Source organism: Squalius cephalus (genome assembly GCF_949319135.1).
Source record: "Squalius cephalus genome assembly, chromosome: 10".
NCBI lineage: Eukaryota > Metazoa > Chordata > Actinopteri > Cypriniformes > Leuciscidae > Squalius > Squalius cephalus.
Genome location: NC_137131.1, coordinates 10,492,989 through 10,507,842, shown reverse-complemented (window position 1 = coordinate 10,507,842; position 14,854 = coordinate 10,492,989). Strand labels below are relative to the sequence as shown.

At 37.6% G+C, this 14,854-nt stretch overlaps 3 protein-coding genes across 6 annotated transcripts; 1 reads left to right on the top strand and 2 right to left on the bottom strand.

Annotated features, from left to right (window-relative positions):
* Positions 1-2,490: 2,490 nt before the first annotated feature.
* vhl (von Hippel-Lindau tumor suppressor) lies at positions 2,491-4,895 on the bottom strand. Its single transcript, XM_079884671.1, has 3 exons — positions 4,041-4,895; positions 3,037-3,159; positions 2,491-2,767 (listed from the first exon to the last, which is right to left on the bottom strand). The coding sequence occupies exons 1-3, from the start codon at positions 4,234-4,236 to the stop codon at positions 2,574-2,576; spliced, it is 513 nt and encodes a 170-aa protein (XP_079740797.1). The 5' UTR covers positions 4,237-4,895; the 3' UTR covers positions 2,491-2,573.
* A 117-nt stretch (positions 4,896-5,012) lies between these two features.
* On the bottom strand, positions 5,013-11,155 carry crbn (cereblon). Of its 3 annotated transcripts, none has more exons than XM_079884630.1 (11): positions 11,013-11,155; positions 10,347-10,456; positions 9,946-10,148; positions 9,610-9,768; positions 9,357-9,513; positions 8,887-8,946; positions 8,503-8,587; positions 8,303-8,418; positions 8,105-8,169; positions 6,239-6,370; positions 5,013-6,139 (listed from the first exon to the last, which is right to left on the bottom strand). In XM_079884630.1, exons 1-11 carry the CDS (start codon positions 11,086-11,088, stop codon positions 5,962-5,964), a joined length of 1,341 nt encoding a protein of 446 aa, XP_079740756.1. In that variant the 5' UTR covers positions 11,089-11,155; the 3' UTR covers positions 5,013-5,961. The 3 variants fall into 3 exon arrangements, with proteins under 3 accessions (XP_079740756.1, XP_079740755.1, XP_079740757.1); XM_079884629.1 differs by having other exon boundaries at positions 8,887-8,949; positions 11,013-11,153; XM_079884631.1 differs by lacking the exon at positions 11,013-11,155 and adding an exon at positions 10,867-10,928 and having other exon boundaries at positions 8,887-8,949.
* A 169-nt stretch (positions 11,156-11,324) lies between these two features.
* LOC307166362 (uncharacterized protein) lies at positions 11,325-12,657 on the top strand. Of its 2 annotated transcripts, none has more exons than XM_079884668.1 (3): positions 11,325-11,399; positions 11,959-12,173; positions 12,270-12,657. In XM_079884668.1, exons 2-3 carry the CDS (start codon positions 11,963-11,965, stop codon positions 12,590-12,592), a joined length of 534 nt encoding a protein of 177 aa, XP_079740794.1. In that variant the 5' UTR covers positions 11,325-11,399; positions 11,959-11,962; the 3' UTR covers positions 12,593-12,657. The 2 variants fall into 2 exon arrangements, with proteins under 2 accessions (XP_079740794.1, XP_079740795.1); XM_079884669.1 differs by lacking the exon at positions 11,325-11,399 and adding an exon at positions 11,843-11,878.
* The last annotated feature ends 2,197 nt before the right edge of the window (positions 12,658-14,854 follow it).

Genomic DNA, 14,854 nt, shown 5'->3' with positions numbered 1-14,854 from the left:
AGCCAGGCCGAGGAGAGTGCCATCACAGCCTGACGATCCAATCAGCCTGAAGTTCAACTGAATGACAATTCACACAGAAAGACAATCCAGTGTATCAGACTTGTGTGCCAGGTGCTGCATTTTCAATGATCACTACAGAGACCGTTTCAAATTTAGTTAATTATCATATTAACTTGATTGTTTTTGATTATTCACTGGTTTCAGCAATTCTTCATATTTCTTCAACTCACTCTTTGAACCTGCTTTCAATAGGTACCAGTAACAGCCCTACTGCAGGAAGTTCAATAGCGGAAGTGAGAGCATGACTCACGAATCGGTTAAAACTGAGGCTGGATTGTCCATTGGATTAGAGAGGTGATGTTGGGATTAGCTCTGGAAAAGATTAGATATACAGTGCACGGCTCGGAGGGTAAATATGACAGAACCTGGTCACAGTTCATAATGCATATCAAGAGTTTGCCTTTTGCTTGACTCATCATTTTTCTTATTTGTTGGTAATTTAGTTTCTTGCTCTGTTTTCTGTCTCTAGTCTCCTCAATGCCCGTATTCTGAATGTTACGTTTTTTTTTTTTTTTTTAATTTTTTTATTTTTTTTTTATTGTTATTTATTTTTTGTATGCTTGTTTTCCTTTCTGTGGGGATACCACCTGGATGGGGATGGGGGGTGGGGGGTGGAGTTCACACAACTTTTGTAATAAATGCTGAACTTATGTCAATGTTTTGTTGAAAATCATAAATAAAGTTGTAAAAAAAAAAAAAAAAAACTGAGGCTGGATTTGGCATGGTGAGGGTTATTACACTAACTAACTAGTGGTAAAGGCATGAATAGGTTATTGACTATGCAGAATTCTATGGAAAAGAAAAATACAATATAGGCCACAAGAGAAATTATGGCTGGAAAAGCAAAAATATTGGTCACTCCATTTCATTTAGAAGGTAATTTTCTAGATTCACTGAAAACAATGGATCTAATTAAACTTCTGAAATCACATGCTGTCATCACCAGAGGTACGAGATGGAAATGTTATTTTCATTTTGGATCAAAGATTGTGTGAAGATTTCCAAATCTTCTTTTAAATAGCTTATGAGCAACAACAAAAAGTTAGAAAAATTGAAATTGTGCAATGAATGACAAATTGCATCTGAGAAATTAAAACGGACTCTCTCAACTGCAACTGGTCTATACGATTATTATTTAAAGTGTTTAATCTATTTGATTTTGAAAAGTAAGGTTTACATTCACTGTGTTAAACTCACATGGCGACTACATCGGACAATTGAAAATTGATATCCTAACGTTTAGACACTGTCGCAAGGGGAATGCCACAGTGTGTCTATGTTCAGTAGTTTCTGTCGTCGTAAAAGTTGTTACCGTTCAGATTTGGTGGTATTCCACACCTAATAAACATATATGTTCCCCATTCAGTTCATAAACTGCTATGGCAGACAAAAACGTATGAATCTCTGGCCAGAGAGGGGTGTGTGAAAGTGTGTGTGAAATATGGTGTTCCAAGACAAATAAATTATGTCAATCAAAACAGCTGTATCTAAATTTATTAAGTGGGCCCACAGGGTCAAATATACCCAATAAAACTATCCTGAGCTGGGTTATTGTTGTGGCAGAAAGAAACAATGCCACACCTGTGCAGTGCATAACTTTGGGAAGGCAGAGAGCAAGCAAGCTTGCCCTGTCCACCCCATACTTAACTTTTTCCTTTTGCAGGATGTCATGATGGATCCCATCGAACAGAACTGATTCTGTTTCAAATGTATCAAATATTGTCTTGTTATTGTTTAACATGAAATTTTACAGGTCTCATCAAAAAAGGACAACCGGCCAGACAAGCAGATGAGTTAATACATGTGTCACTAACAAAAATACTTAAGGTCTCTGTTCACAGGTTGTTCTTGTGGTTCACTCCACAAACAAGGTCCAGTGGAGTGCGGTTGTGATCTGGGGAAAAATCTTGCAACTATCAGCAAGGTTGAGGTCCAAGCCGCTCACCTTAAACTACACCAACCAGCCTCAGCAAACCCCACACGCCAACCCCAACATGAAGCATAAAGTGGGGGATCAAAGACGTGCTAGTAACGTACCTCCCTTGCCAACGATATATATATATATATATACATACAGATAGATAGATAGATAGATATAATGAATGCTGGCTTGATGCAAGAGTCGTTAGATTTAATTCGAAAGTTAGATATAATTACAAATTTTTATATATATTTTTATTTACAAAGAACATTTTTCCAAGTATAAAGTTATTGGTAACAGAGTAAAAGTATACCGAGAGCTATTGCAAGGTCTACTAGAACTACACAGACAATCACACAAAATCTGCATTTTCTAAAGTTCTTTCTGTGGGCTCTCAAGTCAGCGCCACACATTAAAGCCTAAATGACCTGAATGCATTGCTTGATACATGTTTAAAGCATCCATTTGCTTAAGAAAATATTCCACCTGATTTCAGGTTTGTATTTTACAGTGTCAGACTACATTGTCCGTTGTATATGGTGCTGGTGCACAGGCCTGGTCAGTAAATATGTCCAAGTAAACGCTCATATTTTCATCTGTTTTGCTGTTCTCTGTTCTCCAGTAACTTCTGTTCCACTCGCTGGCTAATGCGTCGTAGATCGGCGTGGATGCTGGGTCTCTGAGAAAGGTCATCTTGTAGGCAGCGGGCGATCTCCAGCCGACAGATATCTTCTCTGCGCACCAACCGCCTCACAGCTTGCAGACAGCGATCTCGCAAGGTCAACACTGGTAAACAAATATTAAGTGCAAAGTCAATTTTAGATTCACAGTCTGATTAATGATCCTATAATTGTGTGTGTGTGTGTGGTTCCAGATTTTTTTTTAAAGATCTTTTCGTTTACAATGAAAGTAATGTCAAGTGTTGGTTTTTTTGCCGTGCCTAGAAATACAGTTATCACAGTTACTCAATATTAGTGTAAGATTTCTAATTTATAAAAGGAGTGAATTGGTTATCAGCCTGAATACTTAAGCAAAAGCCAGTGAAAAATGTTTACCAGGCAATGTGATGTGCGCAATTGAGACTTGTCCATTTTCAACGGAGGCTGGCAAGTACATCTCTTTACTATTGACTACCATTGGATCGTCAGTCTCTGCATCCCGAAACATCCATGGGTGTCCTGACATAAACAGAAATGCAGTATAAGAAAATGACATTCAAATAGATTATTGCACTACTTAACCCTTTAAGGCACAGAGACAATATCTTTGAGATTATTCATTTTATTGCCATGATGAAGAAGTCAAGAACAAGAGTCTGCTCGTGGAGCTAGAAGGTCCAATCACACCCTAACCCTAAACTTACCCTATGCCCAAGCCTAATTAAGTTAAATTCCACCCCTTAGGCCCACAGAGGTGGAGCTGGACTAGATCAAGCTTCACCCATTTGGCTCTGCAATGCAAATGGTGCTCACTGCAGAGCCAAATGACATTCAGCTCCCCCTCGGTTGAACTAATGGGTGGAGGGATGGAGACATGGTTAAAGTTAGGGTTTGGTTGAACCTACCTCCACCCATTACAGCCAAATTACATCCAAAGAGGGTGTACATAATGTACATTGTGTGGACAATGTCTCTGGACATAATGGATGGAGCTTGACCTTCCCCAAGCTCCACCTCTGGGTTTAGGGATAGGGTAGGGTCCCATTACGTCTAGAAAGGGGGAGCTGGACGTCAAGCTCCACCCATTTGCTCTGCAGTGAGCAGTGAACGCCACTTGCAAAAAAGTCTAACCAAGATGTCAATGGTTTCGAATCACTTACACTTGGGGTCAAAGTTAATTTTTCAAGCAGTTTCTTTTTTGACTAGATACAGCTCAATTGAGCTCAACCAGACTGAACAGTTTGGTTTGCCTGGTGCAAAACAACTGGTGGTTTGTATTGAATGGCATTTTTTTATTACTTCTTAAGGTATAACGTTAACAGGATTAAAACGAGCAGAACGCCTCATACTGTAATTTTACCAATTTATAAAGAACGTAATTCAACAATAATTTGACGAACCCACATAAGTTGTCATTCTTCGACCGGTGTACGGCTGTATATCTACGTATGGCTGCGGCTCCCCTCGGAAGTTGATCCAGACGGGCTTCACGACGCGCGGGCTGTTGTTGCAGAACAAAACGATGGTCGGCATCTGGCTGACCAGAGATCGGACCAGCGGCAGCGATTGCTGCCCCTCCTGAGATTCCTGAGGCATCGACAGGACAGGACCAAAACAAATCTACAAATAACAGCTTCGCTACTACGGAGTAACACCTAAAGCGCTAGTTCTCTCTAGCGCAAACAGACACAAACTAGATACGATAAAGTTCACTATCAGCTCGGACCATCAGGGATCTGTTTTAAAGAGAACACGAACGGAAAGAAGAGAACGCGTACGTGACTATCAGACATCCATCTGTACAGCTAGACGTTTGTTGTTGTGTTGCGTAATAACGTGAGAGCCAGTGAAGAAGAAAGCGCGCGACAGCATACCAACACCTCCCTCTAGTGGTTTGGTCGGAAATGAAAACATGACGCATGAAGTATAGCCGTGCTCAAAATGAAATACTAAATTATTGCGGTATGTACTGTATACTTCCTTCTCTTTTAAGAAGTAGCATAAGATACAGTAGGCATTACGCAACGGATGTTTCGAGCAGTAGTATGATTCACTGTTGTCACATGACCTCAATTAGGCTATTTCAGCAGAATCCTGAAAATAATATTTGCAACATAATTTCATAATTTTTGTCTACAAATGTGTTCAGACTGTGATCAAACTATGGCTGTTTGGAATGCCATACTATAAATGTTTCTACAAATTGTAGTGTTACCAAAATTTCCTTAAAGATGAAACACACTGTGACTTTTCAGAAGCGGTTTATTGGTGAGAATTTATTCGTACTGAACAGTATTTTATGTCTTGAACATTACAGATATGCAAGTCAGTGGTTTTTTTATGTAACCGGTGGAGAATATACACATGTGCCAATTGTCTGTATAAAGTGTATTTTGCACTCCATTTAATGAACATGTGAACAGAATCTTTATATTTTTAGGACGTTCTCAGTGGAGACTGTAGTTTGTCACACGCTACTTCCATCCTGGAAACACACATCTGTTTTTTGGCTCTCATCTCTAAATATACATCAAACCATCATTTAATTAAATGGTCTCCAAATAATCAAATGACAAAGGAAAAAGCAAAACAGAGAAACTGAGAAATACAAAATAGTTTTTGAGAATAACAAAGGGTAACTCCCTGATATTTCCTTTATTCTTCACAATCTGCAAATTTTAGCCAGTTGTTGTGTGCCAAGTACTCAAAGCAAGCACATGAGACAGCATGTGGAGAATTATTTCATTTTAAGCAGTTTAGATCTTGTTTTGAAGAAGCTTAGATGTCCAAGAACAATACATTGATTGAGGTATTCTACATGATGATGATTGATTATGTCAATAAATGTGGGCATGAAAGACTTTTTGTCAGACTAAATGAGATGGTGTTAGAGATTTGTCCTTATTTTAACACGGTACTTATTTCATGAACATCCAAACAAGATCTTGCTTAAAGAGCATCAATAACTGTCATCTAGTCAGTAATGATGAAGAAAAGACTGTAAATTAAGTGCATTACAACAGACTGTAATCTTAAAGAGCTCATCTGGTATGATATTGCACGTATCAGCCTGTAATTTACACAGCACAAGGTGTGTGAAGGCAACAACTTTCTACTTCTGTATCTTATGCATCACTGTCCCCTTTTTCTTTCCTCTCCCTGTTCATGCACACATCTACACATATAAACTCACAAACACACTTTCTCTCTCTCTAGGTGTGGTTTGGAGTCTCATGTTTTGGGGGTGATAGAGGAGACCCCTCGGGGAGCATATGCTTGTGAGCTGTTGGGATAAAGGTCACAAGTAATCGTCAGATCACATCACAGGCACAGCAAGCGTGACCCCTTGACACCCTCCTCGCCTTGTGGGATTGTCGGTAACAGGGCAGAACGAGTCAAACCCCAGAACCGAGGTGGACTCAGATCCTTTTTTACTGCTGAGAACTTCCAGCCTATATGAGAGCCGCAGGTTCTGCACTGAGCAATTGTCCACGCATACCTAAGAAAAGAAATGCATCAAATTTGATGTGACAATGGCTAATCAAAATTCAAGTGATCAAAAACACATTATTGAACACACAAAAGCATTAAATCTCACCCTGGAAACCAACTATGCAGTGTGGAAGGCCGTCCAATCAAGTTGAGGTTGTTGGCCTTGTAGACCGTAAGTGTCTCATGAACATAACCATGTGGATTCACATATGCTGCCATTGGCCCATACAGAGACAGACTAAAAACAAAGGAGTGTTGCATGAGTAACTGTTTTCATTTCCATCTTAAAGGAGAAGATCACCCAAAAATGTCAAGTCTGTCATCATTTGATAAGCCTAAAGACATTGAAAAGCTCAACAGGGAAATAATGACTTTACAATGTAAACTTTGATCTTTTCCCCAACTAAAGCTATCATATGGCTTCAGAGGACTTTGAATATTAAAGTTGCAATAAAACAGAAGGAGCGACACATTGTTGTAATGTGCATTCGAATAAAAAAATGTAGGGAGGGGACTTGATTCTATCCATCAGTTGTAGAACTGATGGAGGCAGATCTGACTGCGAGCTTGCAGTCGATTGTAAGAAAGGTGCAGGGTTCAAAGTCGTCATGAAGTAAAAATTGACCTTATTTACTATGTTAGCCTTGTGGTGAATAATTAATCCATGCAAGTTAATACACAGAAAATAATTTGTTTGTCAATAATAATAATAATCATTTCAAATCAAAATCTAAAAATTTGCTTCCGATCTGAAATGGCGTTGCTCCTCTGATGACGTCAGTTTGATGGCTTTGATTGAATATCCTTAACCATCCCCCTCCAACCGTTAGTCTGCTATGAGCGAGGGATGGAGAGGAGGTGCGCTAAAGTAAAACCCCGCCCTCTATTCAATATTCCGTTTCACTTGGAAATACGTCACAACACAGAAGTAAAGTCGGTTGCAACTTCCAGTTCACCGTCCGGGACTTTAAGTAGACTAAATTACTGGAGAAGTCCGACGTACGTCACCAGAGAGAAGTCAGTTGTTTCACCAGAAGATCACGTTCTGACAATAGAAATGTGACCCCGCCTGTGAAACCCCGGCTAAAATATCCCTTGAAATTTTATTTATTTATTTATTTACTCCAGATTTACTCAATGTTACACCGTGGGTCAGTAAGAGAATGATAATTTCAGCGAATGAGAAATGTTATGTTATTTAATTGATATATCATTGACATTTTTTTCACTGATATTACATTTTACTAATAAAGTTATACAAATCATTCCACCGAATTGACATGGTAATTGTTGCTACGATCAAGCTCTTGTGGCACCCCATTCGTTTCAATGTTTTTATGCTTTTAGCTTTTTGGACATGCACATCATAATAAATAGACCTGTTTTACAAAACTTCAAGAATTTTTCCACTGATGTGTCATATAAAGGGGAGAATCTCAGCTTTAATGTGTTATATGGCACATATGCAGGGTAACTATGGATCAAATGTGTTGCAGTTTTAACAAATAACCTATTTTTAAATTTGAATTTCTCAAAAATATGATTTTCTGAGCCTGAATTTTTGCACATCTTTGACATGGCCTTACTCAGTCAAAATTAAAGATATCAAGGTTATATTTTCACAGAATGTTCTTTACATTGTGTAGGATGATTTTATGTAGAAAACACTGAATCACAAAAAAATGACTTTAGCTGGGTTTTCACAGGCAGGGTCACAAATGTCTAAATGTTTTTAAAAAAATGAAAGATAAGCATGGATGAATCGTTCATGCGACCACTTTCATGGAACTTTTAGGGTGCTTTATTTTCCTCATTGGTGCTTGACAGGCTTTGGTGCCTTGATAATAAAATATATTTTTTTAGTAATCTTTCCCTTTAATTCTCCTCAATTGCCAAACAATATATTATATATAACTACACTGTCAAATTCAGTTCTCAGCATTTAAAAAAAAAAAAAAAATCATTGTCTGACCTGAAGATCTCATTCTTGCTGGTTATCTCTGTATCCTGACACTGTTTACAGCAGAGAGAGGTGCACTGTAAAGGGACAAAAAAAAAAAAAATGAACATGATCTTTTCCTGCATTTTACAATGCATAAAACAAACTCCTAGACAAATAGAAAGACATATATGAAGATTAATAGACAAAGGCAACTATACACATACACACCCTGTCCATGATGTCCAACTCACAGCGCAGTCTCTGGATGGCACTGCCAATCTTCAGTAGCTGAAGTCGTAGAGCATCATCTATTGGTAGGCATGCGGCCACCCTGTATGAGAAATCTGCAGAGAGAGAGAGACAATTTCTAACTACTTGACTGTGTGTGTGAGCCTGAAAGTGTCTGTGTGCTCGTGCTCAGTGTGCACCTGTGGGATTTGTAGGCAGGGACTCGTCGTTGAGGTTTTCATCCCATTCATGGAGTTGTTTCTTTACTCTGCTCATGAGAGTTTTCTGGAGAGAAACACATACATGACCATCAGTGCTAAAATGTTGTCAATATTATCTAAATGATGATGATAGTTTGCTGAGATTGTACCTTTTAGAAACGGATCAATGTATTTACAATCTAAATAAATAATAAGAATAAAAGTTAAATAATATTTACAATAAGTAAATAATAAGTTCTCTCTTATTTCTAAAAGGTATAATGGTTTAAGTGACAAAAAATGCACCTTTAAGACTTTATAATGTATAGTGTAAAATCTTTTGTTTATGATATAATCAAATTAATAATAAGAGATCAAACTCACAGAGTCATAGAGGGCATACACCCAGGGAGGCCATGAGGTCATACCAGCACAATGGAGCTTCTTCTATGAAAGAAAGTGAAAGGGAAAGTCACATGTAAGCTACGTGTAGAAGAGTAATGGCAAAACAATGATAAAGTAGAATAACTAGTCCAATTAAATATAAATATAAATATATATATATATATATATATATATATATATATATATATACTACATGTTCTTAAACAAAAACTAGTTATTGAGGGGGAAAAATATTTCAGTTTTGATCTTGAGTGTATGTTTTTTAGCATTTTAATTAAGTTAGATTTTTAGTGCATTAATAATAATAGTTAGATGTTTTAATATAATAACAACTACAACAACAACAACAATAATTGCATTTATAATAATTATAAATTTCATCCTGTGACCCCCTTGGATGTTTCCTAAAGTGGTCTAAAGTGATGTGCGTTTACCTGTATGTCAGTTACCTGTCTATGGGTCTGGCTGCACCGGTCCTGCAGTGGTGTTGTTTGTGAGCATTTGGTCTGTGGAGTGCATGTATGCAAGCGGGGCAGGAATTGCAGTGCACATAAAGGGTCTGGCAGAATCCTTTCCGGTAAAATCTGTACTTTTGCCTGACGAATCCTACGAAATACATAGTTTTAATTTTTTCAATTATTACATAACTGAATTCAATGAAAAACAGCATTGTACCCACTGAAAGCATGTGAATACCCCTACCCATCTGCTTGTGTGCGAATTTCATGCACTCTGAAGCGTTGCCGTCCAATAGCTTTGATCTTCACTGTCTCGATGCCGTACTCCTGTTCCTCACGAAATGCATAGATCTCTGCCGTCGTCCCAAACTCTGCCTTTGTCTCTGCTCCACTCGTATCAGGACTGAGAGAAATAGAAACCTGGTCAAACTATGACACACATGTACAAATGTAAGAAATACCAATACACCTGCAAACCCTCTACTGCAACCTGCTTAAATAATGTCTTTGAAGAGGAATCAAAGGTACGTGATCATTAATGTGGAGTAGTTATTATCCTACTTCTTGTGTCTGTTAATACCTTTGTGCAAGCACGGCAAACGTGCGGTCTTGGCTTATGAGGTTGCGGAACATGCTGACCTCCTGTGGTCGAAAAAGCTGCAAGGGCAGCGTCTGACCTGGGATCAGAATGAGGGCGACGTGGGGAAGAACCGGCAGATTCTGCACACTGTCCTCATCATGCAGGGTACGGCCGTGAAACTCCTCCATGTCTAAGCCCAGATACTTCACAATACACACACAAATGAAGACGAACATGCAAAATAAAAATAAAAACTATTGATGACTTGGTTACATTATTTCTATAAATTGAGATTTCTTTTACAGCAAAAAATCATCCATAAACGTGCATGCTAATGAATTCAAATGAGTGAAAGAGCTATATCCTAAAAATGATTTTAATCTTATTAGTGTTTCACTCACAGCGTGTGAAGTTGGCAGACTCGTGTCAAAGTTTATAATACTTGGCTTTTCTGCATCCTCACCATCTCGATCCTCAGTCTCCATGATATCCTCCTCTTCCTCTTCATTTTCTATAAAAAAAAAAAGAAATAGAAAGATTAGAAGTGGAATATAATTCCTCTTATTATTTACTCCATTTTCACTCATGACTCATACTTTCATTTAGTCAACTACTACATTACAACGAGTCATCTGAGGACAACGGGCAAACATGAAGTCACTATTAAGCAAACAGCAAATATCAAGCAATATCAGCAAATAACTCATATAGGTACATAATCATAATGCAGTGAATAACAACTGTTCGCTGACAACACAATAAAACAACAAAATGCGTACAACACTTGACTTCAAAATATTGTTGCATCCATTTTAAATAGCTTAAATACCTTAAATATAAAAATACCTTTGCACACAAGTGCAAATAGTGTGTGTTCTAAATAACAGGTATACGCAGACACTTTCAGTTTGTAAAGAAAACCTGTCGGCTGTCATGCACGGCGACTGCTGCGGATCTGGAAATGTCTGTAAAGATCTCCCTGCAAGTTTTGAGGAGGACATTAAGATGGCATGATTTCGACTCTGATATAACTCCGTGTTTAATAGGACACAAATAGGAATACGCACCTGGCAGGAGCTGTAGTTGGTTCCCCATTTCGTCGTTAACGTCGTCGTTGTCGCCTCCGCCCCTCTCAGCAGCCATAGCCGTGTGTTTACAATCCGCTCTCAAGAAGCAGCACTACCGTGAAGAGACAGGCGAACAAAAACACAGCGCCCTCACGTGAATGGATGTTATGGCGTAGTGAATCTTTTGAATCATCTTAATGAATCGAATCTTTTGAAATTGTTCACACTAATTCGTTCACGAGGAAATACCACTAAAAGAGCGCAATAACGTTTCGAAACGCTGGCCAGCATTGATTGAAATTCTGCGTTTATTGATCGGGATAAGTAAAAACTTTACTTTGCTATTTTTTTCAGGGAATGTTCTGGGTGTAATATAGGCCTACTTTGGTAAGTTTGCTGAAATTTATTAATTTCTTTCTTATGAAACCTTAGTGGGCCCATGTGTTTTTGGACACTAGAAAAGTGTGAATTCCATTGTATTGTAATTGTGTGTGCATCATTATGATTTTTTCCCCAATAAAGATAAAAACCCACCACAATACCAATACTAGCAAAACTACAAAAACATTTTTTTTAAATTATACCTAATAAAACAGCAATGCTGTTTAAAATAAGCCCTTTTTGAGACTTTCTGGTTTTCAGACTAATTGGAGGGAGCATGTCCATAGTTAATGTGATGAACTACACCTGTGATTACTCTGCTAGGACACCTTGATGAGTGGATTGATTTAAAAAAAGAAAGTTAAACGTAATTGCACTTATGGAAAACATTTTTTACATTACTTATGAGGAAAAAATACTTGGCATAATTTGTTAACAAATGTCACTTTGTTTGATATATCATTATACATGTTTGTTTTCTGCTGGTACATTAAATATGTTTTGTGGCCGATGTTTGAACAGTATATGTGTATAGGTTTGGTTATTATTCTCATTTGATCTTCAGGTGAATGATGGCGTCAGCAGAGCATGTATGCATGGTGCTTCTGTTATGTGTGTGTGCCTGTATTTGTGTGAGTGACTATTACTCAGTTCTTGGAGTTCCTCGCTCTGCATCTTCAAGGGAGATCAAGAAAGCATTTCACAAGCTGGCACTTAAACACCATCCTGATAAGAGCCAAAGCCCAAATGCACAGCAGACCTTCACACACATTGCTCAGGGTGTGTGTGGATGCACAAGTGTACATCCTAAAATACATTTATTCACTACCAAACTGAAGTTTTTTATTAATAATTTTGTTCCATTTTTTTCCTTAGCCTATGAGGTGCTGTCTGACAAAGAGAAGAGGCGAGTCTATGATCAAATGGACCATCTAACTAACCCTGATCATGGCAGAGAGAGAAAGTTCAAGAAAGATCAGAATGAGGACATGGGCACCAATCCCTTCATTAATAAAGAAGCGTTTCATAGTAAAAGGGGTTTTCAGCATTTTAGTCTAGAGGAGCTACTTCATACGCTCCGGATGGATGATGACTTTTTTATGGGTGAACAACCTGCTTATGAAGGATGGAGTTTTAATTTTGGGCCTGAGGATGGTGATGAAACAGTCCTCCTCAGTGATCTTTTCGACATGCTTTGATTTCCATTGTTTGATTATTTGTTTGGTTATAATTTTATATATTCAAATTGATTTTAAATTGCTTCTGCACAATTATCTTTCTTATTAAATAAATCTTTAAATAAACGTAAAAAAAACCCTGCATATGTCTTATTGTGATATAGAGATCTGACCTTTGAGGGCTGACCAATAAAAAGGTTACTTTAACCTTATGATTTTTTTCTTGAAAAAATTGTTAAACTGCTTCTAAGAACAGTACTTTCCAAAGATAGAGACCTTCAGGGATTTTACCAGCGTGAAATGTAAGTTCATAAAAAATGTATGCAACTCTTTTTTAACACATTTATATGTTGGCTTTTTAATCCAATAAAGCTTCATCTGAGCTCCACATTACTTGCTGCAAATAACTATACATTAACACACTATTTCATTTTTATAAAATGGCAAATTCACCCTTCCTTCTTACTTAACAGATGATATTTCCTCATATCCTTTCCTTATCTTTTTTTTTGTGTGTTGTATCATTGCTGTCTTGAAATATAATGCTCTAGTCAGAGCTGATGCTTTAAATATACCTATGTGATATCCTGCATCAACACATATCAACAGGGACTGGTAAACACATTTGCAATGAAAACTTAACTCATGCTAATGTATGATCAAAAGGACTGATGCTCAGATAAAACAGAATCCTTGATAAACACTCAACCTACTTTATCATGCTCAGCATTTCCTGCTTGAACTGGAAAGGGTGGAGTGTTCAGGGTGTTTTTTCCCCTCTTTGTTCAAACGATGAACAGTGATTTTGTGTCAGTGTGTTTGTCTCCACCATGTCTTTATGTGAACGCCTATGTGATTGTATGTGCCTGTGCTTAACGTTTTACTACAGCAGGTTCGCTAACTGCCTACTTGCTGTTAGCGAACAGTGAGATCTCCCTCATTTTCCAGCGTTTTCTTTGACTGCAATGTGAATGAAAACACCAGAATCATACATTCAGGTTATGACTAACTTCAACACTGTGTGTGAAGGTAATGAGCCTTTGTGAGTGTGGTATGAATCAAGGATAAGAAATGTGCCTTATAATCATATTTGTTTATGTGGGCAGTGAGTGGAGAGGAGAAGAGGATATCAGTAATATTGTCCACCTTTGTTCAGTCGCCATTGCGATTCCAAAAGTAGCATGGAGATATGAATATCATAGAGGGAATGGAAGACATAGACATTAGGATGCCATGCATGATGTGATCCAGTGTATTATGTTGTGCATGCAACTCTTAACACAAAGTAATACACTTTCCTTTTTTCTAGTTTATCCCAAGTTTGTGACACTTTTGTTGTCATGGTGTCCCAACAATCTGGAACAACTGAACGGGTAAAACATTTCATCCTGCAATTATTTTAACAGAAAGGACACCTGAATAAATGTTGTACTCAAATTACATTACAGTAAATAAATAAAATAAGTAAAGTTAGGCACAAGTCCTAGGTTTAAAGTAGTTTTTTGAAAACCTCTTCAATTGTACTCTTCTCCTGACCTGGAGAATTGAATGCTCACACTATCCCAGACTGAACTCGGGCTAAAGAAGTTTGAGGAAGGAAGCATATTTCTGTAGAGATGTTGGAAAAAGGTCATGGCCTTATTTAAGCCTATAGAAAAGACTTCCTACTATTAATCATACATGTAAAAATAACAGCTGCCAGTTTTACTCCTGTATCAACTCATTGGCCACTTCAGATGTTGCAGCTGAAGCTAACAGCTATAAACTGATGATTCTAGACCCTTTTTCAGTGCTAGCTTTACTTTACTTATTTTGCAGTTACAAACAGACATCTGAACAAACTGACATTTGAACTATTTGGATTTAACCTGTGACTGATCCTATCATTTGTATAAGAGATTTACACGATGAGAGATTCTAATCTATAATCCTGTGCAGGGTTTTTTTTTGTTTTTTTTTTTGTTTTTTTTTTGAGGGGCATCATGAATGCTTATGGGACAAAATGGCTAGGGACAAATTTATAGAAAATCCCCCAAAGTGGTAGTATGCTCATTATATACACATATTGCCTGCTCTTGTGTATGTTGTTAAGGGAGGTTGTGCAGGAACAATGAACAAGGTGGTCAAATTTCTACAAACTCTATCTGTATGCATATAGAGAGAGAGAGAGATATAGATATTATAGATATAGATATATAGATATATATAGATATACATTTTCCTTATTTAAAAACTCCTTATTTGTTCTCTATTTGTCTTGACGCCCTTTCCTCAGGAAGTCAA

Bases quoted from the DNA above. Each gene is read 5' to 3' on its own strand.
- vhl (XM_079884671.1), bottom strand. From the start codon at position 4,236: ATGCCTCAGGAATCTCAGGAGGGGCAGCAATCGCTGCCGCTGGTCCGA. The intron at 3,160-4,040 runs GTTCGTCAAATT...TGTTTATGTCAG, and splicing joins AAGAATGACAACTTATGTGG to GACACCCATGGATGTTTCGG. The intron at 2,768-3,036 runs GTAAACATTTTT...TTTGTTTACCAG, and splicing joins TGCGCACATCACATTGCCTG to TGTTGACCTTGCGAGATCGC.
- crbn (XM_079884629.1), bottom strand. From the start codon at position 11,088: ATGGCTGCTGAGAGGGGCGGAGGCGACAACGACGACGTTAACGACGAA. The intron at 10,457-11,012 runs GTGCGTATTCCT...TTTTTTTTATAG, and splicing joins CCAACTACAGCTCCTGCCAG to AAAATGAAGAGGAAGAGGAG. The intron at 9,514-9,609 runs GTAGGGGTATTC...TGTATTTCGTAG, and splicing joins ATTCGCACACAAGCAGATGG to GATTCGTCAGGCAAAAGTAC.
- LOC307166362 (XM_079884668.1), top strand. From the start codon at position 11,963: ATGATGGCGTCAGCAGAGCATGTATGCATGGTGCTTCTGTTATGTGTG. The intron at 12,174-12,269 runs GTGTGTGTGGAT...TTTTTTCCTTAG, and splicing joins CTTCACACACATTGCTCAGG to CCTATGAGGTGCTGTCTGAC.